The 24,202-nt window shown below is 45.1% G+C and overlaps 1 protein-coding gene across 1 annotated transcript in view; it reads right to left on the bottom strand.

Moving 5' to 3' along the window:
- Positions 1–11,959, bottom strand: part of LOC136628971 (calcium and integrin-binding family member 3-like) — a 208,066-nt gene extending 196,107 nt beyond the window's left edge. Inside the window, exon 1 of the mRNA XM_066605044.1 lies at positions 11,909–11,959. Within this exon, the coding sequence (XP_066461141.1) occupies positions 11,909–11,959 (51 nt within the window). The remainder of the gene's footprint in view (positions 1–11,908) is intronic.
- Positions 11,960–24,202: the final 12,243 nt, after the last annotated feature.

Genomic DNA, 24,202 nt, shown 5'->3' with positions numbered 1-24,202 from the left:
CGTCTTTAATTTGGTGGTTCAGCGCTTTCTGAAAAGCTACCCACGCTTGTCAGACCTGCTCGGAAAGGTGCGCCGGCTCTGCGCACATTTCCGCAAGTCCCACACGGACGCTGCCACCCTGCGGACACTGCAACATCAGTTTAATCTGCCAGTGCACCGACTGCTGTGCGACGTGCCCACACGGTGGAACTCTACGCTCCACATGTTGGCCAGGCTCTATGAGCAGCGTAGAGCTATAGTGGAATACCAACTCCAACATGGGCGGCGCAGTGGGAGTCAGCCTCCTCAATTATTTTCAGAAGAGTGGGCCTGGTTGGCAGACATCTGCCAGGTCCTTGGAAAGTTTGAGGAGTCTACCCAGGTGGTGAGCGGCGATGCTGCAATCATTAGCGTCACCATTCCTCTGCTATGCCTCTTGAGAAGTTCCCTGCAAAGCATAAAGGCAAATGCTTTGCGCTCGGAAACGGAGGCGGGGGAAGACAGTATGTCGCTGGATAGTCAGAGCACCCTCCTGTCTATATCTCAGCGCGTTGAGGAGGAGGAGGAGGAGCATGAGGAGGATGAGGAGGAGGGGGAAGAGACAGCTTGGCCCACTGCTGACGGTACCCATGCTGCTTGCCTGTCATCCTTTCAGCGTGTATGGCCAGAGGAGGAGGAGGCGGAGGAGGAGGAGGAGGATCCTGAAAGTGATCTTCCTAGTGAAGACAGCCATGTGCTGCGTACAGGTACCCTGGCACACATGGCTGACTTCATGTTAGGATGCCTTTCTCGTGACCCTCGTGTTGCACGCATTCTGGCCACTACGGATTACTGGGTGTACACACTGCTCGACCCACGGTATAAGGAGAACCTTTCCACTCTCATTCCCAAAGAGGAAAGGGGTTCGAGAGTGTTGCTATACCACAGGACCCTGGCGGACAAGCTGATGGTAAAATTCCCATCCGACAGCGCTAGTGGCAGAAGGCGCAGTTCCGAGGGCCAGGTAGCAGGGGAGGTGCGGAGATCGAGCAGCATGTTCAGCACAGGCAGTGCAACACTCTTTAAGGCCCTGGACAGCTTTCTGGCTCCCCACCAAGACTGTGTCACCGCTCCCCAGTCAAGGCTGAGTCGGCGGGAGCACTGTAAAAGGATGGTGAGGGAGTACATAGCCGATCGCACGACCGTCCTCCGTGACGCCTCTGCCCCCTACAACTACTGGGTGTCGAAGCTGGACACGTGGCCTGAACTCGCGCTGTATGCCCTGGAGGTGCTTGCTTGTCCTGCGGCTAGCGTCTTGTCAGAGAGTGTGTTTAGTGTGGCTGGGGGAATCATCACGGATAAGCGTACCCACCTGTCAACCGACAGTGCCGACAGGCTTACACTCATCAAGATGAACAAAGCCTGGATTTCCCCAGACTTCTCTTCTCCACCAGCGGACAGCAGCGATACCTAAGCAATACGTAGGCTGCACCCGCGGATGGGAGCATCGTTCTGTATCACCATCCAAAACGGTGACATTTCTGCTTCATCAATCTGTGTATAATATTCCTCCTCCTCCTCCTGCTCCTCCTCCTGAAACCTCACGTAATCACGCCGAACGGGCAATTTTTCTTTGGGCCACAAGGCTCACTCATATAATTTTTCCAAACAATTTTTATACGTTTCAATGCTCTTACAAGCGATGAAACTTTAACTTCAACAAATTTTTCGTTAAACTGGGCTGCCTCCAGGCCTAGTTACCACTTAAGCCACATTAACCAAAGCGATTAATGGGTTTCACCTGCCATCTTGGTTGGGCATGGCCAATTTTTTCTGAGTACTGTTGCTACACCAATTTTTTTGGGCCCTCACCTACAGTGTAATCATTGTAATTTCTATGTTCTTCGCCTGCACTCATGGTACAGAAAGGTGTGTGGGGTTGGCCTACACTTTTGCTACATAAATGTAACTGGGGCCTTGCCTATACTGCAGCTACTGAAATGTGAAAGAGATTGTTATCTCCCTAAACTGCTGCAATGGGAATTGTTACTGGGGCTTGTCTTGAGTGCTACTATTACTGAAATGGAACTAAGACTGCGCTCCTCCTATACTGCTGCAATGGGAATTGTTACTGGGGCTTGTCTTGAGTGCTACTATTACTGAAATGGAACTAAGACTGCGCTCCTCCTATACTGCTGCTTCGGAATTGTTACTGGGGCCTGTCTTGAGTGCTACTATTACTGAAATGGAACTAAGACTGCGCTCCCCCTATACTGCTGCTAGTGATATGTTAGTGGGGCCTGTCCTTAATACTACCGCTGAAATGTTAATAATTCGGGGCTCTGCCTATACCGCAGCTAATGGTATGTCACTGGGGTGTGGAAACAGAGGCTTCACAAAGACATGATGGCGGCGAGGCCATTTCCCACCAACGCTGTTACTGTTAAGGTGCATATAACCACGGACACGTGGAGAGGACACATAGTGCCTCCAAAACATCCCCCTCCTCCTCCAACAATGAAAACATTCTTGGCAAATACCTTTGCATTGGTCCGTCTGATGGCAGTCCAAGAATTTCACCTTTAACGACACTACAAGAGAGCACCACCACCATCCCCCCGCCACGGCCCACTTAATCATGGCCACATTCCGAAAACCAACTACATAAAACCGCGCTACTAGGTCCGCAGTCACCACCACATTACCACCAACGAGGTTACTGTTAAGGTACATATTACCAGTCTGACTGGGGCATGCAGTGTGGGCCAAAGCCCACCTGTATTGTATCTGACGTTAGCTCTGCTGAGTAGGGCACTGCAATGGGATATATTTATGTACTACCGGTGGCTTCCAGGGAGCCACCCATGCTGTAGGTGCACACGGAGTTTAACCTACATCTGTCCACTTCTACAGAACCCCAGTCTGACTGGGGCATGCAGTGTGGGCCGAAGCCCACCTGCATTAAGTACGACATTACCTCAGCTGTGTTGGGCAATGCAATGGGATATATTTATGTACCGCCGGTGGCTTCCTGGCACCCACCCATGCTGTAGGTGCACACGGAGTTTAACCTACATCTGTCCACTTGTAAAGAACCCCAGTCTGACTGGGGCATGCAGTGTGGGCCGAAGCCCACCTGTATTGTATCTGACGTTAGCTCTGCTGAGTAGGGCACTGCAATGGGATATATTTATGTACCACCGGTGGGTTCCAGGGAGCCACCCATGCTGTAGGTGCACACGGAGTTTAACCTACATCTGTCCACTTGTAAAGAACCCCAGTCTGACTGGGGCATGCAGTGTGGGCTGAAGCCCACCTGCATTAAGCACGACATTACCTCAGCTGTGTTGGGCAATGCAATGGGATATATTTATGTACCGCCGGTGGCTTCCTGGCACCCACCCATGCTGTAGGTGCACACGGAGTTTAACCTACATCTGTCCACTTGTAAAGAACCCCAGTCTGACTGGGGCATGCAGTGTGGGCTGAAGCCCACCTGTATTGTATCTGACGTTAGCTCTGCTGAGTAGGGCACTGCAATGGGATATATTTATGTACCACCGGTGGGTTCCAGGGAGCCACCCATGCTGTAGGTGCACACGGAGTTTAACCTACATCTGTCCACTTGTAAAGAACCCCAGTCTGACTGGGGCATGCAGTGTGGGCCGAAGCCCACCTGCATTAAGCACGACATTACCTCAGCTGTGATGGGCAATGCAATGGGATATATTTATGTACCGCCGGTGGCTTCCTGGCACCCACCCATGCTGTAGGTGCACACGGAGTTTAACCTACATCTGTCCACTTGTAAAGAACCCCAGTCAGACTGGGGCATGCAGTGTGGGCCGAAGCCCACCTGCATTAACCACGACATTACCTCAGCTGTGATGGGCAATGCAATGGGATACATTTATGTACAGCGGGTGGGTTCCAGGGAGCCACCCATGCTGTGGGTGCACACGGAATTCCCATTGCGGAGTTGTACCTGCCTGTGACTATTTATAAAAAAACGCGGTCTGACTGGGGCGTGCAGACACCTTGACAGAATGAATAGTGTGTGGCACATAGGTTCCCCATTGCTATGCCCACGTGTGCAGCTCCAGATGGAGGTGGCACAGGATTGGATTTCTCATTGCTTCTGTACAGCATTGTGGACTATCGGCCCGCCCCTTTTATGGGGGGGGTCGCTGCCTAGCCATGCCAACCCTCTGCAGTGTGTGCCTGCTTTTCCTGTGGCAGACGCACTTATAAATAGACATGAGGGTGGCGTGGCATGAGGGCAGCTGAAGGCTGGGCAGGGACAGTTTGGTGTGCGCTGTGGACACTGGGTCGTGGGGGGGGGGGATTTGGCAGAATGTAACCCAGGAGAAGTGGCAGTGGAGTGTCATGCAGGCAGTGATTGTGCTTTGTTGGATGTAGTGTGGTGCTTAGCTAAGGTATGCCATGCTAATGAGGGCTTTTCAGAAGTAAAAGTTGTTGGGAGGGGGGGCACCCACTCTTGCCGCTATTGTGGCTTAATAGTGGGACCTGGGAACTTGAGATGCAGCCCAACATGTAGCCCCTCGCCTGCCCTATCCGTTGCTGTGTCGTTCCCATCACTTTCTTGAATTGCCCAGATTTTCACACATGAAAACCTTAGCGAGCATCGGCGAAATACAAAAATGCTCGGGTCGCCCATTGACTTCAATGGGGTTCGTTACTCGAAACGAACCCTCGAGCATCGCGAAAAGTTCGTCCCGAGTAACGAGCACCTGAGCATTTTGGTGCTCGCTCATCTCTACTGTAGATGCTTTCTTAAAGCGGATTTATTTTTTTTTATGATTGCTTTTAGTATTCCCTACATGAAAGTAGGAGTGCAGTATACTGAAGCATAAGTATTACCTTATGATATTTTCCAATGTGCTTATTAAGTCTCTATATTGCTCTGAAATTAGAACATCATATATGTTCACCATTAACCCCTTGAGTGGCACTCCCGGAAATTTTCTGGGAGGAGCTCCACTGCCCATAGCGATATAGCCCGGAAGATTTCCGGGCTATGTATCACTATGGAAGCTGCAGAGCACAATGCCACAAGCTGTGGCATTGTGCTCTGCCTGCACAGTCCCTCATAAAACAGTTCAGGACTTTGAAAAACAGAAGCTGGAAGATATTGACGATCTGCCAGCAAACTCCCGCTTCTGAATGCAAAACTCCTGCACTGCTTTGTTTACAGGTTGCCATAGAGACCATCGGCTTGTCAGAAGCAAGCTGATGGTCTCTGTGGCAGGGAGAGCTGGTGCTTGGCTGTCAAAGGATAGCCGGGCACCAGGTCTTACAGCAGAGATCAGAGAAAACCTCCGATCTCTGCTGTGTTAACCCTTTACATGCTGCAGTCTGTGACTGCAGCATGTAAAGGGCTGTCACCATCTGACCCGCAGAATGTAATCAGGGGGTCCTGAGGGTCTCTCTGGAAGTCCCCTAAAGGGACAACAAAATGTTAAAAAAAAGTTTTTTTAAAAAGTAAAAAAAATTATTTAAAAAAATGTAAATAAAAACACTTGTCTCCCTTTACTTTGTAAAAAATGAAAAATAAAATTACACATGTGGTATCCCTGCATCGTAATGACCCAGAGAAGGAAATTAGTGCATTATTTAACCCCTTAATGCCAGGCCCCTTTTTTTCCCATTTCTTTTTTTCCTCCCCTCCTTTAAAAAATCATAACTCCTTTATTTATACATCGACGTCGCTGCATGAGGGCTTGTTTTTTGCGAGACAAGTTGTATTTTTCAATGGTGCTATTTAAAGTACCATATAATGTACGGAAAATCTTTTACAAAATTCTAAGTGTAGTAAAATGAAAAAAAAATGACATTCCACCATCTTTCTGTGCCTTTTGTTCCTACGACGCACAAACTGCAACAAAAACGACATGATAACTTCATTCTATGGGTCAGTACGATTGCGACGATACCAAACTGGAATAGTTTTTTTTTTGCTGTAGTACTTGTATTTTTTTTCAGGCATTACATTTTTTTAAATTAGTTTCTGCTGCATCTACTGCGCGCAATAACTTTTTTATTTTTACGTTGACGTACTTGAGCAAGGGCTCATTATTTGTCAGATGTCCTGTAGTTCACGTTAATACCAATCTGGTATACATGTGATTTTTTGATCGCTTTTTATTGCATTTTTTCTAGGAGACAGGGTGACTGAAAAAAAAATAAAGAACGCCACAAATGCACTTTTTCAGACTACGTTTACCGTGCGAGGTAAATAATGAACTACTTTGATAGATCAGACTTTTATGGATGTTGCGATACCAGATATGTATTTTTCTTTTATGATTTAGATATTTTTATTATAAATATGGCAAAAGGAGGGAGATTTTAACTTGTATTACTTTTTTTTTTAAGTGTGAAAAATTCGTGAAAAAGAAAAAAAACTATTACAATTTAGTATTGGCATAATCCTACTGGCCTGTAGAATTACTTTAATCATTATTTATACTGCTCAGAGAATGCTGGGAAAAATAAAAATAAAAAACATGCCAGAATTACAGATTTTGTTAATCATGCCACTAGAAAAAATGCATTAAAAAGCGGTAAAAAGATTACATGTTCCAAAAAATTAGATAAATGAAGACTAGAGTTTATCCCGCAAACAACAAGGCCTTCTAGAGCCCCGGCAATGGAAAAATAAAATTAATACGGCTTGTGGAATATGGCGACACAAAAGCAAACCTTAAAAAAAATAGCAAAACATAAAAAAACTGTATAAACTTGGTATCGCCAGGATCATGCGACTCAGAGAATAATGTTATCACACTATTTATTCTGCATGCTGAACGCTGTAAAAATGAAATCCAAAAAACAAATGGCAGAATTTCTTTTTTTCCCCAATCTCCCTACAATTTCTTTTACAAAAGTTATGCAATACATTATATATACCCAAAAATGATGGCATCACAAAGAACAACTTGTCCCGCAAAAAACAAGCCCTCATATAGCTGTGTCAATGGAAAAATGAAAAAGTTATGGCTCTTGGAACGCAACTGCAAAATTAGTTGAAATTAAATGATTAGACGATTTTAAAAAACCCGCCCTGGTGAGTACGACAGGGTGGTAAGAAACCCGCCACACAAGGGGTTAATTCTAGAGAATACTTGTTTTAAATAATTGTATTCATAAAATACTATGGAAACCTTTACAATTTGAGGGCTATTTCAGATGACCGTATATCGGCTCGGTTTTCACGCCGAGCCGATATACGATGTCCTTGTCTGCAGGGGGAGGAGGATGGAAGAGCCAGGAGCAGAAACTGAGCTCCCGCCCCCTCTCCGCCCCTCTCCACTATTTGCAATAAGAGGGGGCGAGACGGTGCGGAGCTAAGTACCGGAGCTTAGCTCCGCCCCCGTACTGCCCCTCCCATTGCAAATAGTGGCAAGGGGCGGGGAAGGGGCAGGAGCTCAGTTCCTGCTCCTGACTCTTCCATCCTCCCGCCCCTGCAGACAAGGACACCGTATATTGGCTCGGCGTAAAAACCGAGCCGGTATACGGTCGTCTAAATAAGCCCTCATAGTGATTTATTAAAGGATTCTACACTTTTTCAATCCACATTCTTTAAACTCAATTGGCCTTTTTAATGTTTTTTTATCATAGTTTCTGTGGCTCACTGATCTGGGGAAACTATTTATTAATTGGTAATAGCTCAACATAGACATATAAGGGCTTGTATTTTTGTGGGTTAAATTGTACTTTTTAATTGCATTATTTTGTGACACAGATAAGGGTACGTTCACACGAGCGTGTTTTTGTGCGTACTTAGGTGCGTACATGCAGAAAAAAAGAAAGAAAATACTCACCTGCCGAGGCTCAGCCGCAGTCCCCAGCTCTGTAGCTCTCAGCTATCAGCAGCCGGGGATTTAAAATCTCCGCCTGCTGGTAGCTCTAATTGTGATTGGCTGAACGCTTCAGCCAATCACAATCAGAGCTACTAGCAGGCGGGGATTTTAAATCCCCGGCTGCTGATAGCTCAGCAGTGCTACAGGGCCAAAGACAGTGTCAGAAGTCGCCGCTGAGCCCCGGCAGCTGTCAATGGCTTTTCAGGGAAGAGTTTAAAAGCCCTTCCCTGAAAAGCCAATTAGAAGTAGAGTAAAAAAAAAAAAAATTACTTACCTGTCGGCCGCTGCTGTGTCCCCCGCGGGGATGAAGAATACATCTGCATGCGGCAGATGTTTCCTTCATCCCCGCTAGTTAAAAGAATTCCCTGCTGCTAAATCTCGCCCGTCATTCATTCGGGGAGATCTGCCTGTGATTGGCTGAGCACCTCAGCGAATCACATTTAGCTCTTTCAGCAGGCGGGGATTTTAAATCCCCGCCTGCTGATAGATCAGCACTACAGTGGAGGGGACAGCAGGAGAAGACACGCTGACCCCGGCAGCTGCAGGGAGGTGAGTATCTATTTTTTTTTGTTTTTTAAACCACTTTTACTTGATTTTCAGGGAACGGCTTATATTTAAAGCCATTCCCCGAAATTAATTGCCAGCAGCAGAATCCTCTACCGCAGCTGGCATGTGTGACAGCTGCGGTAGAGAATTGAAGAATTCCTCTGCTGCATCTGACACAGATGTGGCAGATGTAGCAGCAGGTAATTCTTTTAACTAGTGGGGATGAAGGAAGCATGTGCCGCATGCGACAGATGTGTTCTTCACCCCTACTGGGTGCACAGCAGCAGCGGACAGGTAAGTAATGTTTTTTTTTTAAACACTAACATTTTTCTTTTTCAGGGAAGAGCTTATATGTAAAGCTCTTCCGTGAAAAACAATTCAGGTGTGCTAGCAGACCATTGTCTTCAATGGGGCCACCGGCAGCAGCAGCGGCTCCATTGAGGAGAATGCCTGCATTTTTTTTTTTGTTGTTGGCACTAAAATTTTTCTTTTTCAGGGAAGAGCTTATATGTAAAGCTCTTCCCTGAAAAACAATTCAGGGAGCCGGCAGACCATTGTTTTCAATGGAGCCGCCGGCAGCAGCCGCAGCTCCATTGAAAACAATGCGTGCATTCCCTATGATGCACGCATGTCCTATCTTTGCAGACACGCACCTGCAAAGTACGGACATGTCAACACATCGTTGGGATTGCATTGTTGTAAATAGAAGCATGTTTTTGTGCGTGCGTATGTACGCACAATAACACGCTTGTGTGAACGCATCCAAAGTATTCTAAGAACCACAACATTTATATTTTTCCATTGAAGATACTCTATGAGGGCTTTTTTTTTGTTTTTTAGCTCCAGTCTTCATTGATTCCATTTTTGGGAACATATAACATTGTGATCACTTTTAATACATTTTTTTAATATATAAAGTTAACAAAATCTGCAATTCTGACGCATTTTTCGGGGGTTTTTTTCAGCGTTTAGCATGCAGTATAAGTAGTATGTAAAATTAATTCTGCAACTTAGTATGATTACATTAATTTATAGTTTTTTTTTATGTTTGGCTACTTTTTCAGTTTAATCTAAAAAAGATGTATTTCTTCTGTCATCGCATTTAATGACTCCTAACATTTTTTTTGTCAACAGTGCTGTATGAGAGGTTTTTTTTGTGGGTGGGGTTGTACTTTTTAATGGCACCATTTGATGATTTGATGAACTTTTAAATGACTTTTTGATTGCTTTCTATTCAGTCTAAAAAGTTTGCCTATTTTGCCATTTTTTAAATGCTTTTCATTGTGCACCATGTATGTTAAATTATGTATTTTTGACGTGGATCATTCCAAACACAACAATACTAAATGTGTGCTTATTTTATTTTTACATACTAATGGGAAAAGTTGGGTTTTGACTTTTTTTATATATATATTTTTTTACACTTTTTAAAAAAAATTTATTTTGCCACTAGGGAGCTGAAGTATTGCAGTGTACGATATTGGCCTATAAGGCTCAGCTAGAAGTTGGACCTTAAAAGCTACCATAGATGGCAGACCCCTCTCTCTGTCAGCCTATTATATGTCACAGTCACATTGACCGTAACATGTAAAAAGGTAAACCACCTGGATTTTGCAGATTCTCCACTCCCAGCCATTAGAGCTGGAGCCCAGCTATTATTAAACAGCCAAGCCCCAGGGATCCCTCTAGCAGAGGAGACCCGTGCTAGGCTTCCGAAAGTCACTAAGGGGTTAATTTCTATTCTATAAGTTCAAAAAACATTTCAATTATTCAAATATACATATTTTATTGTTGCGTGAAAAAAGGACAGATTTTAATATGTGTTTCATGTTTGTTTTTTTACATCTGTGTGTGATCTGTGTGTCATCCATTTTATTCTTAAGCACAAAAGATGATGAAGCCCACTTTTATAATAAAATTGCTTATTAATGATCATTGAAATTCAGAGCACCCATGTGACTTATTAATGTATGAATACCTATGTTATGCATTCAAATTAATAAATGGAAACTCATGAAAAAATACTCATCAGCAGCAGGTAGTCTGCTTACTTATGTCCATGTAACAAAACAATTGACTTTTATACTGCACGGACTTACGGTGAATGAGCCGAAAATGCTCGGACATGCGTGGCTACAATGTACGCATCTAAGGTGTGTGCTGCGAGGAAAAAAAAAATAGATCCTGCGTTTTGCACAGGAGTCCCATTGACTCCTATGGGAGCTGGATTAACATGTAGCACGCACCACAGATCGTGTGAATAAGCAAATTATGCACGAATAAGGATCACACCTTTAGCTTCGTTCACACGATTTTTCCACATGCGAGCGGTGATCTTTTGCGGCTATTCGCGCGCCAAAAAAATGCTAGTCTGACTGAGGCATAACAAAGATGCCACATTTTACATTTACAGTCTACACAGCCAACAGTAATCCAAGTTAGAGCTTCACAATGCTAAAAAAATGAAAATTCAGGATAAAGAGACTATACACAGATTTTAGATTCAGGAGATTCAAACTAAATTGTGTAGAAAGGTATACAGTAATGTAGCAAACTACATCAAATCAATATCTGCTTTTAATTGGGTGCTCCTATCACAATAGTATGGCTTATCAATGAAATATTCCAGAAATATTTGAGAAACATATATATTCCTAAGAGAGAAATAATATAAAGGCAGACTAGATGTATCATGTTTCTGCTGTCAATCTTCAGTGTATCTATGGAGCTGCCACTGATCGTCACATGGGCTCCATTTCTTTGGAGAGGTGTCCATACATTTAATGGCACTTGAAAAGACAAAGAATATTTTACCTTCTTCTAAATAGCAATTATTTTAACAGTTCTTTATCATTTTTCTAAAGTAAAAATATAATTTCACATAAATCTTGGCTCATTGTTGTTATTCTATTGAATAGCATTGTCATTTGTCAATTTGATTACAAGTGAAGTTTATAGCAGATCTCAGAGAGATGTACCTCTATCATCAGCATAGGACATTTGTATGATATCAAACTCAAATAAATGACCGAAATAATTAGTCCTTAACTAATGTAAGATTGCACATTTGAGGGATCACAAAATCTTAATATTGAAAAGCTGCAGATAAACGCTATAGCATTGGACGAACAGGGCTAATAACGGTTTACGGTTGTGAATATGATTAGGACATACAAAAGGGATTGTTGTATTTTACTTGCTAAACATAAACTAGTCAAAAAAATGTTGAAAATTATCTAAATATACCACTATATAAAAGAAGAAACTGCTGGACATAAACGATCCACACTTCTCTGCACAATCAGTTTTTTAGCCACAAACTTGATATGAAAATACAAGTTTCCTAAATAGTTTATATATTACTGAACTAAGTGAAGAAACATGTAACTTTGTAAAAAAAAAAAAAATAGCCATATGTTGATTGCATAAATAATCCAGATAAAATTAAATTTTAACGTCTAGAGGAATATATCATAGAGAAATTGCTGTCTGAATAGATGTGACCATGCCTTACAACTTACTTGATATGTATCAAGCTGTTCAGGAGTGAAAATAGTTTGCTTGTTTCCCATGGTCGTAGGTGTCTTCTGATTCAAGTCTTTCTGACATCCTTTTGTTTTATACCAACTCTTTTATACCAAGTCTGAATATTGTGATATTAAAAGCTGCAGGAACATCGAGGTCAGGCAACAGGGGAGGATCACATGTCACCACCCCATTCTTCCAGTATTCCGGATTCATAATAGGAGCATTTCATCAAATCTTTGATCGGAATAAAGAAGTCTGGCACACACGGCTTCCATCCAGCATCATTCATGAGCATATAAGCTGCTATAATTACACCACCTGTTTCATGTCCAACATATACTCATATTACACCATTTAGAATGTCTACTGCTAAGGAAGTCGTTTGCTGCTAAATCAGCTTTGGAAACAAACAAGGCACAAATGCCTATATTAACAATATAATCTAATTTTAAAAGTAGCAGTAATTTGTTTCCTCATTAAAGTTAACACATTAGCCCTTCTATGTAAATAGAATTATTCTAGTCAAATAATGTTAAACGACTTAAATGTTAACATTCACGCTAAACTTTTTATTTGAACATTCTTAAGGGATTCTGTCACCAGGCTTATGAAACTTGACTCTGAGCTGAGCTCCCAGTTATGGAGGTGGGCCATGCCAACTTTTCCCCACCCATATCATGCAAACTGGCAGCTCTTTTTTTGTGTGTGAATTGGGAGAGAGCTGTCACTCTGCATGCTATTATTGGGGAGAGGCCAATGTAGGCCACCTACATGACTTGGAGTTCAACTTCGAGTCAAACTTCATGAACCTGGTGACAGAATCCCTTTAACTCTGTGCCTGGCTGCTATGTTGCTTGCTTGCTGCAGTACTGACTGTGGAAACTTGGTCTGCAGGAAAAGAGCAGACAACACTGTATAGCAATAGCCATATCATCTACAAGGAACAGGAAGTACCAGTAGAATCAATAATTTATTATTTTTTTAAAAGAACGTTTATTGGGCATGTCATACATCACAATACAGAACAAGGGAGAATCATTAAGAAAAATTAAAACATTACGGTTTTCTCACTCCATTCAGAGTTTATAATAGCCCCGTTTTAATTTATTTTTTTAAACAACTTTGGCCGTTATAACAAAAGAGACCAAGACTCCTAACCTGAGGAATCGTAACAAATAGAACAAATAACTATAAACTAATCCCACAGCTCCAGTACCAATATTGTGAATATATATTGTCCATGCGAGTCTCAACAACCAATAGAGAAAAGATGTTCAGTTTTCCCAGAAAAGAGGAGTTAGTCAGATACGCCCAGCGCAGTATTGGGTCAGTCAACCCACCAACCCCATATCTTGGTGAACTTGGCAGGGCATCCCCTAACCATATATGTCAATTTATATAGGGGGGCAACACTGTTTAACTCACGCAGCCCTAGTGGGTTTTTTGGGATGTTTACAATTAAGTAATATTACCTTTTTAGCATAGAAAAAAGCAATTTGTATGGGGTGCGTGCTGCCTCATTGACTGGAACACCTTCCACAAGGAAAAGAGACAGACCTTAGGATGTAGGATACGTTGCGTCTCCATGAACTCAACAACATCCCTCCAATAAGCTTGTAAAACATGATACTCCCAGAATATATGCATAGTTGTGCCTGTATCCATCAAACACCAGCATGTCTGACAGCTGGGAGTATAATATGGAGGAATTTGATTTGTGTTAGCCTGTCTCTAGTACTTATTAAGGAAGGCCCAGAGCCTGCCAAAAGGCCTCCCTGGTCATCTGAATACAGGTTCGGTATATCCGAGCCCCATTTTTCAAGAGCCCTGTGAAGCAAGGCTACGCGTCAGCTGTCTATAGAAACAGGAGAGCGACTTCAGAATATTAGCCATCTGTGCCAACTCTTCCAGCCGAGTCAAGGGGGATACTCAGGCCCTCAAATTGGGCTCTCATGGCGTGGCAAAGTTGGAAATACCTAAAAAAGGAGCTACTAGGGAGGCCAAAACAAGTCTGCAATTGTAAAAAGGTACAGAAAACGCCACCTTCAACAACATGTGAGAGGGTAGTGATCCCATGCTGTCTCCAGAAGACTATATCAGGTATACATTGCAAGTGTGGGAGGTTGGGGTTACACCATAGAGGAGACTACTTGGTTGCCTCATCAGGTATCAAATGAAGGGCAGCGTTCCAGATTTTGAAAGTCACCCACATGGGCGCAGGTAGGGCCCCTTAGTAATAAGCCTCTCAAATTTTGTTCTGAGCCCACTACTCTGTGCTCGAGTCCCACCACTGGGTTTTAGTCGGTAGACGACAGCCACCACTTCACACATACCAATTGACTAGCCAAGTAGTAACAGTAGAAATGGAGAGGGGCCAACCCCCCTCCATCCGTGGGCAGGCAGAGAGTTTCCAATTCTATTCTTGGGGTGGAGCCCCGCCATAATATGCAAAGGAGTATTTTACAGAGAGCTGTAAAGAATCTTTTGGGCATCAGGATAGGGGCGTTCTGAAATATATACAAAAATTTGGGTAATAACTTTATTTTAATTAGGTTTATACAACCAAATAGGGTCAAAGGGAGTGAAGCCCATCGCGTTGCCATGTCTCTTGCCCAGTCCAAAAGTGGAGCAAGATTATTTGTGTAAAAATAGTCAGTAGATCTCCGCACCACTATTCCCAAACAGTTGACGCTATCTGACCACTCCAGGGGGGCAGGGAGGGCTAGTGATGCCGCAGGGACATCGACCGCCAACAGCCCAGTTCTTATCCCAGTTAACCCTTACTCTGGAGTACTTTCCATAAATGTTAAAAATTGGGAGCATTGAGGTTAAAGAGGATTCTGGGTCTTGCAGAAACAGAAGTGTATTATCCGCGCACAATGCCACCCACTGTTCAGGAGTTCTCAATTGAAACCCCGTGACTGCCGCTAATGCTCAAATCTATATTGCAAGCAACTCAATTGCGATAGCGAAGAGGGCTGGGGACAGAGGACAGCCCTGACGCGTCCCACTACCTAGAAAAAACTACTTAGATATATGGGTGTTAGTCTGCAACCATGCCACCGCAAAATGATACAGCACCTGTATCCACTTAACCCTTTCCAATCCAGTTTTTTTGCCACGTTCATTTTTCCCAGCTCCAATTTATTTTGTGCGGGAAAGAGGTTGGTGGATTACTTGGAACAACAACATAGAAAACCACACAAATAAGATACCTAATGATTTTATTAGCACTTTTAGATAAATTAAAAGGTTTTTATTTATTTTGACCTATAATTTTTTAGTGTGTGATACTTTTTGAAAGAAATTGCAGGATGAAGTCTAGGCTTCCTAGTACATGTTTCACAGTAAGGCCGCCTGCAGACGGCCGGGTCGGATCCACCTGCGAGAATTCTCGCAGCGGGACCCGACCGAAGCGTCTGCAGAGAGCAGCGCGGGCACTCACCTCTCCCGCGGCCCCGGCTCTCTCATGTGCCAGCTGCCGGGCAGCCGGCGCATGCACAGAGTGGGGCCGGCGGCCGGTGAGTGACGTTTCTATGCGGGGTTCTGTGAGCCCCGCACAGAAATAGAGCATGCCGCGATTTGTTTGCCGCGCGGCAAACAAATCGCGGCTGTCTGCCTAGGATTGCGTTGCAGCTTCCAGGGGCGGAAATTCCGCGGGAAATCCCGCCGCGGAATTTTCGCTCGTGTGCAGGCGGCCTAAAAGGTGGTTTCTCTCCTTCCCACTTTCTCATTTCTTTTGCTCACTATTATGTGAATAAGTGAGCTGGAAACAGCACTGAACAGCGCTGGATTCTTCATTTACTGAAAGCCAGATGTTCATTCTCCTCTGCCCTGCTGCCCTGTATTCTCCGACAATACAGGAAGGGAGAAAGAACATGAGTGCAGTCAGTAAATGAAGAGCCCAGCGCTTATCAGTGCTGATAGTGAATGCCCGAATGTGCTTCCCTCCCCCACTCTGCTGCCGGAGGACACCCAACACACGTGGATTGGGCATAGAAGTCTTTCCAGAAGGGAGGTTGTTTGGACCTAGACCTGAATCACGGACTACAGTTTCTGATCTGTATTTGATGAGGTGCTGTAAATTAGTTAAGATAGTTAAAAAGATATTCCCATAGAAGACATTTACGAGATTTTCCATAGGACAAATTACAATAAAATGTGACAGTAGAATGGAGAAGTCTGCAGAGCATATATCTATTTCTGTACCTTCTATAGCAGTATTATCCAACCAATGGCCTGTCAGACATATGTGGCTTTTAGACCCCTTGCACATAGCTCTCCAAAGTGTAGCTAATTTTTTTCTCCCACAACAGAAAAAAATTAAGATCACTGCACTGTACCTAAATACCAGAGCCACGACTGGGTGGCATTTTGGCAAGTTAACCCTGGGAATTGACTCTTGGCTATAGCTATTTGAACTCAACACCTTTTTCCCTTAAACAGTATGGCTCAACACAATGCTGTTGTTTTTGAAAGTGGCTCCTAACCTATAAAAGTAAATCAAGAATAAAAACAGGAGAACAGTGCCCCAATGAACTTGTATACACAAAATACCAAGTATGCACTAATCAAGGTGTTGGGGAAGGACTCGGCAACCCAGGTGCAACCCCAATACTATATAACCTGGAAGACTCTTCAATAGCACCTTAGATCATCAGGGCTCCCGTCTACAGATACACATCTGGACACTGGAGAGGGCTTCCAACCCGTAGGTCAAACAGTCTTGGTAGCAATCACAATATGTTGCAGTCAGCAGTATACAGATCTTCAGGTCAGCTCAAACGGTTGAGGCTTTTGAAATCCATATGACATGCCAGTAAGAAATTAGAGCCTATGACTCCACAAACAATCAAATAATAAATAAAAAAGCAGCGGCATAAGTGGTGCAGAATATTTTCCTTGTTTTTTCCTCCACCAATTCACGCAATGTTTCAACCTGGTTTTGGTCTTTGTCCATGAATCACGACCCAATATCACGCTTGCCAACATGTTAATTTCCCTGTGGATGTAAGGCAATATATGTCAAAACTGCCTTGCAACACTTCGACGATGAAGCAATCATGGAGTTTCTCCCATTATTTTTAATGGAAGACCTCGCATCGCATTACATGCAGTGCCGTGCGGGAAAACACCCCTCATGTGTATGACCCCATTCAAAAGAAAGGGGTTCATATTTGTGCGAAATGTGTGTGTCTCGCAATGCACAAATCTCGTGCAATTTTCTCACCCATGTGAAAGCAGTCTAAGGCCTCCCTCACACACGGCGTTTTATACAGCGTTTAGCGCTGCCTTTTCAGCCCAGCGCTAAACGCTGTACGAGGCTCCCATTCATTTCAATGGGGCTGCTCACACAGGGCTGAAAACACAGCGCCTCCCAACGCTGCGCTTTGACAGCGATGCATGTTCTATTTTGGGCTGTTTTCAGCCCTGCGTCGCCCATTGAAATGAATGGGCAGCGGTTTTAGCACTGCTAAAAACGTGGCAACACTTGGTGCCGCGTTTTTGGCAGCGTTAACCGCTCGCCGATTTTCGGGGTGAGGGCTTGCAATAGAAGCCCTCACCCCGAAAATCAGTCCCTGCTAGGTAGAGAGAAAAAAAGAAAGTAATACTCACCTAGCCGCTGCAGTCCAGGTCGCGGCCGCTGCTCTCTGCCGCTGATCCGGGCTTCCTCTGCACTCAGAAGTCTATTGACGGAGGCCAGGTTTGAGAACCCCGGCTCCGGCAATAGAATGCTGTGATTGGTTGTCGGCGCCCAATCACAGCCCTTCATTGACTGTCTCAGCCAATCAGCGCCGGCAAGCTCTGATTGGCTGAGACAGTCAATCTCAGCCAATCAGCGCCGGCAAGCTCTGATTGGCTGAGACAGTCAATGAAGGGCTGTGATTGGGCATCGAGCAAGCGCGACAACCAATCACAGCACTCTATTGCCGGCAATAGACTTCTGAGTGCAGAGGGAGCCCGGATCAGCGGCAGAGAGCAGCGGCCGCGACGCGGACTGCAGCGGCTAGTGAGTATTTAGTTTTTTTTTCTTTTCAGCATTCTTGGCTGCGTTTTCAGCCGAGCTGAAAACGCAGCCAAAACGCTGGCATAAAGTATGCCAGCGCTGCTGAAACGGGGCAGAATCTGCAGTAAACGCAGCGTTGCAAAACGCTGCGTTTCTGCAAACGCCCTGTGTGAGGGAGGTCTAACTGTTTTCCTTGACCATTATTCACTTCTACCTGTTACATTTTTCATTATATGCTTCGTGGTCCCCTCAGTGCTAATTTTATTTTTGTTTCTAATCTATAAAAGGTTAGGGACCTCTGCTCTTTAAGCTATAATGGGTTAACTAGGCACTTGAAGATTCTCTTACCCACTGCTACCACTTTTTAATGAGCAACAGGAGACATGTTATGGATATGACATAATTGTTGGAATATCCCAATAAAGTTCCAATTCTACCCCATCTCTTTTTTTACAAATAATATGGTATATTTGTCATATTTATCCTTTATTTTTTGTTTATATTCACTGTGTTTTTATATGAGTCTACAGCTTGGTACACTGAAATGTTATGATTGGTTATTTTTGTGGTTACGAAGGGGATTTCTTTTTTTTAACAAATCACTTTTTATTGAAGTTTTTCTTTTACAGTATAATAACAAAGTAGTAAGTGCATAATGCCAGTTGATGGTTAACTTTGAATAATGCAAAAAAGATTGTTTAGAAATTACATTTTTGGTACAAACATGACGGTACATAATGGTTCCAATTATTGATCGCGATCACCCCCCCCCCCCCCAAACACGACACTTGTGCTTAGAGGCTTTATTCTCTGGTTCGGGGTGGGTGGGGTGAACTTCACATGAAGGTGGATTATGTACCTTAAAAATCTTGTAGAACTTATAAATTGTAAATAGAATAGTAAGGGAGAGGGGGGGAAGGGTACACTTGAGTTAACTAGCTACGAGAGCTGAGCTCCGATCAGCCACGTTTACTTCTTCTCGTGGCTCCGTACTCTCAGGGGTGAGCCCGTTATCTGGGTGCTCTTATTTTCTCTCTCAGAGTTTGTATGGTGTCCTGACTAGGCAGGGGTGCTCTTAGAGAAGGTAGGTGGGTCACCGTCCACCGCCGGGGGAGAACAGAGGGGCAGCCGCCCAAGAGAGTGATTGGTTTGCGGCATCTCAGGGCGGATCAGACCCGGGAGAGCCGTAGGAGCCCAGCATGGCGGAGCGGAGCGCTGCACTGCCCATGCATTTTTAACAATCAGTTTTTATTTGAGTTTTTCTATATATAACATTTGCACTAGGTATTCCAGTTGTACAGTATGACAGGATTCATTAACTTGCAATGCATACCGTTCAGTACAGTATGAGCCAGATGTTTTTCTCCCCACATTTGCAGAAATCCGCATGTTTTGGGTCTTCTTGATGCTGTCACTGCACATCTGGATCTCACTTTATTTCTAGTTAAATAGTTAACATTGTACATCCCCTGGGACAGGGTAAAGAACAGGGGAGGTGTATGAGAGGGGAAGAGGGGGATGGGAGGGGAGTAAGGGAGGGGGGGAGAGGTTAAAGGTAAGATGGGAAAAAGTAGGCTACCAATGTACCTGGGTAGAGGCACGGTGGTGGAGCAGATTTTTCACCAAACTGTTGCCATCTCGGTCCCCTGGGTCTTTTCGTGGAGTGAAGTATTGGGTGGGGGTGGGGGGTGAGGGCCCATTCGCCTTATTTGTTGCCCTGCCCGTTGTTCTCTGTTCGTCTGTGTCAAGTTATCCATGGGGTCCTTCCCATGTCAACCCAGTGGTCTGATTTTGGGGTCTTTTGCTCGAATAGCCCAGGCTTTTCTGGGCCTCTCCCCTATTAATTAGTATTCTCAACTCATTCCCATTTGAATACGTTTTTAGGGTATCCGCTTCCAGGGGGTCCACCTCTCTACGAATCTGTCGTGTGTGCCCGCTTTCCAACTAGATAATTCTTCTAGATTATATAGCATGTCCACTCGTTCCCTCCATTGGTTGAGGGTAGGAGGAGTTTTTTGGAGCCAAAGAAAGGGGATTAGTGTTTTAGCTGCATCTATCAGAGTAGCAACTAGTGTGTCTCTAAATGGGTGAAAGTCTTTGGAGGGTCTCCAGAGAAATACTTTGTCAGCTGTTAATTTGAGGTCTGGTTTTATATTTTTCAACACCTTTTCTACCTCTCTCCAAAATTTACCAAGGACGTGGCAATCCCACCAGATGTGCTTATAGGACCCCACTGCTGCGTCACACCTCCAACATCTGTCGTGTGGTGCTAATTTATATGCGAATAACCATTGTGGGGTCCTATACCATCTGGCCATTAGTTTGTAGTGGCTTTCTTGGGACGTCACGCATGGGGTCAGAACATAAGCCACCCTCAATATAGTTTTTATTTCCGTTTGTGTTAGGGATATATTGAGTTCCTTCTCCTATGAACTTAAGAACCCGGGTTTTGAATCTATGGGGGGGTAGATGAATTTCTTGTGTAGTTGAGTAATCAGTTTGCGTTTTGGTACTCCCTCATGTAACATTTTTTCAAATGGTGTTCTGGGTCTGGTGGATTTGAATAATTTGCAAAAGGTGTCTATTGTCTTGGTAATATGTGCTTTTTGCAGGAAGGAGAATGATGTCTCCGGTTTCAGTGTCTGTAGGATTTCTTCAGCTTTTTTATTTGCCTGGGTTTGGACATCCCCCACCGTTAGGCCTGAGAGTTTTTCCCAGATACTTCTAGTTGCATTATCCATGTGAGTACCTATTAATTTGTGTAGAGTGGATATGGGGGTCTCCGGGGATGGATCTGGTACGAGCTGACTCTTCAGATTATCCCAGGCCTCATAGGGGCCTTTAATCAGTGGATTAAATTTAACTGTGTTATATGTGTACTTGTTGGGGAACCAGAGGTCATCAAGTAACGAATCTCTGTGTGTTTTGGTGGCGAAGGATTGTAGAAGGGGATGTCCTGTAGGACTCACAAGATCAATCCAATAGCAGAGTTGGGTTGTTCGGTATAAGCTGTGTGCGCAAGGCATGTCTATTCCGCCCTCCCATCTTCTTTTGATTAGTAGGCTATGTGCTAGACGGGGTCTCCTCCGTCTCCAAACATAACCGAAGAACATAGATCGGAGCGTGCTAAAGAAGGACCCGGGGATGTAGATCGGTAGCATGCGTAATTTATAAAGTATAATTGGGAGGACATATGATTTTAGAATGTTCTTCCTGCCAAACCATGAAATGTATGGTAGATCGTACGAGCGTAATAATTTTTTTATAAGAGGTAATAGTGGTAGAAAGTTTGTAGAGTATAGGTCCTCTGCTTTTTTCGTAATCTTCACCCCTAGGTAATCTATCGACGTCTCTGACCATGTAATCCCGGATTGTGTTTTTAATATTGTGCTGCGGGCGTAGGGTACTGATATATTTAGGATGTTACTACCCACACTTGTCATACCTGCTCGGAAAGGTGCGCCGGGTCAGCGCACATTTCCGCAAGTCCAAGACGGACGCTGCCACCCTGCGGACCCTGCAACATCGCTTTAATCTGCCAGTGCACCGACTGCTGTGCGACGTGCCCACACGGTGGAACTCTACGCTCCACATGTTGGCCAGACTCTATGAGCAGCGTAGAGCTATAGTGGAATACCAACTCCAACATGGGCGGCGTAGTGGGAGTCAGCCTCCTCAATTCTTTACAGAAGAGTGGGCCTGGTTGGCAGCCATCTGCCAGGTCCTTGGAAACTTTGAGGAGTCTACCCAGATGGTGAGCGGGGATGCTGCAATCATTAGCGTCACCATTCCTCTGCTATGCCTCTTGAGAAGTTCCCTGCAAAGCATAAAGGCAGATGCTTTGCGCTTGGAAACGGAGGCGGGGGAAGACAGTATGTCGCTGGATAGTCAGAGCACCCTCATGTCTATATCTCAGCGCGTTGAGGAGGAGAGGAAGGAGCATGAGGAGGAGGGGGAAGAGACAGCTTGGCCCACTGCTGAGGGTACCCATGCTGCTTGCCTGTCATCCTTTCAGCGTGTATGGCCGGAGGAGGAGGAGGATCCTGAAAGTGATCTTCCTAGTGAGGACAGCCATGTGTTGCGTACAGGTACCCTGGCACACATGGCTGACTTCATGTTAGGATGCCTTTCTCGAGACCCTCGCGTTACACGCATTCTGGCCACTACGGATTACTGGGTGTACACACTGCTCGACCCACGGTATAAGGAGAACCTTTCCACTCTCATACCCGAAGAGGAAAGGGGTTCGAGAGTGATGCTATACCACAGGACCCTGGCGGACAAACTGATGGTAACATTCCCATCCGACAGCGCTAGTGGCAGAAGGTGCAGTTCCGAGGGCCAGGTAGCAGGGGAGGCGCAGAGATCAGGCAGCATGTACAGCGCAGGCAGGGGAACATTCTCCAAGGCCTTTGCCAGCTTTATGGCTCCCCAGCAAGACTGTGTCACCGCTCCCCAGTCAAGGCTGAGTTGGCGGGAGCACTGTAAAAGGATGGTGAGGGAGTACGTAGCCGATCGCACGACCGTCCTCGGAGGTGCTTGCCCTGGAGGTGCTTGCTTGTCCTGCAGCTAGCGTCTTGTCAGAGAGGGTGTTTAGTGCGGTTGGGGGAATCATAACGGATAAGCGTACCCGCCTGTCAACCGACAGTGCCGACAGGCTTACACTCATCAAGATGAACAAAGCCTGGATTTCCCCAGACTTCTCTTCTCCACCAGCGGACAGCAGCGATACCTAAGCAATACGTAGGCTGCACCCGCAGGTGGAAGCATCGTTCTCTATCACCATCAAAAACGGGGACCTTTTTGCTTCATCAATCTGTGTATAATATTCATCCTCCTCCTCCTGCTCCTCCTCCTGAAACCTCACGTAATCACGCCGAACGGGCAATTTTTCTTAGGCCCACAAGGCTCAGTCATATAATTTTTGTAAACAATTTTTATATGTTTCAATAGTCATTAAAGCGTTGAAACTTTCACCTGAACCAATTTTTATTTTAACTGGGCTGCCTCCAGGCCTAGTTACCAATTAAGCCACATTAACCAAAGCGATTAATGGGTTTCACCTGCCCTCTTGGTTGGGCATGGGCAATTTTTCTGAGGTACATTAGTACTGTTGGTACACCAATTTTTTGGGGCCCTCGCCTACAGTGTAATCCAATTAATTTTTTGCCCACCTGCATTAAAGCTGACGTTACATCAGCTGTGATGGGCAATGCAATGGGATATATTTATGTACCGCCGGTGGCTTCCTGGCACCCAACCATGCTGTGGGTCCACAGGGAGTTGTAACTGCATGTGTTCACTTCTAAAGAACCCAAGTCTGACTGGGGCATGCAGTGTGGGCCGAAGCCCACCTGCATTTAATCGGACGTTACCTCAGCTGTGATGGGCACTGCAATGGGATACATTTATGTACAGCCAGTGGGTTCCAGGGAGCCACCCATGCTGTGGGTGCACACGGAATTCCCATTGCGGAGTTGTACCTGCCTGTGACTATTTATGAAAAACCGCGGTTTGACTGGGGCATGCAGACACCTAGACAGAATGAATAGTGTGTGGCACATAGGTTCCCCATTGCTATGCCCACGTGTGCAGCTCCTGATGGCGGTGGCACAGGATTATATTTCTCATTGCTTCTGTACAGCATTGTGGGCTATCGCCCCACCCCTTTTAAAGAGGGTCGCTGCCTAGCCGTGCCAACCCTCTGCAGTGTGTGCCTGCGGTTCCTCCTCATGGCAGACACACTTATAAATAGACATGAGGGTGCTGTGGCATGAGTGCAGCTAAAGGCTGCGCAGGGACACTTTGGTGTGCGCTGTGGACACTGGGTCGTGCGGGGGGGTTGGGCAGCATGTAACCCAGGAGAAGTGGCAGTGGAGTGTCATGCAGGCAGTGATTGTGCTTTGTTGGAGGTAGTGTGGTGCTTAGCTAAGGTACGCATTGCTAATGAGGGCTTTTCAGAAGTAAAAGTTGTTGGGAGGGGGGGGGCCCACTCTTGCCGCTATTGTGGCTTAATAGTGGGACCTGGGAACTTGAGATGCAGCACAACATGTAGCCCCTCGCCTGCCCTATCCGTTGCCGTGTCGTTCCCATCAGTTTCTTGAATTGCCCAGATTTTCACAAATGAAAACCTTAGCGATATACAAAAATGCTCGGGTCGCCCATTGACTTCAATGGGGTTCGTTACTCGAAACGAACCCTCGAGCATCACGATAATTTCGTCCTGAGTAACGAGCACTCGAGCATTTTGGTGCTCGCTCATCTCTAGTATTGACGTGTC

This window comes from Eleutherodactylus coqui, chromosome 5, assembly GCF_035609145.1.
Source record: "Eleutherodactylus coqui strain aEleCoq1 chromosome 5, aEleCoq1.hap1, whole genome shotgun sequence".
Taxonomy (NCBI): Eukaryota; Metazoa; Chordata; class Amphibia; order Anura; family Eleutherodactylidae; genus Eleutherodactylus; species Eleutherodactylus coqui.
The sequence above is the reverse complement of the archived record's forward strand: the minus strand, read 5'-3'. Positions and strand labels throughout refer to the sequence as shown.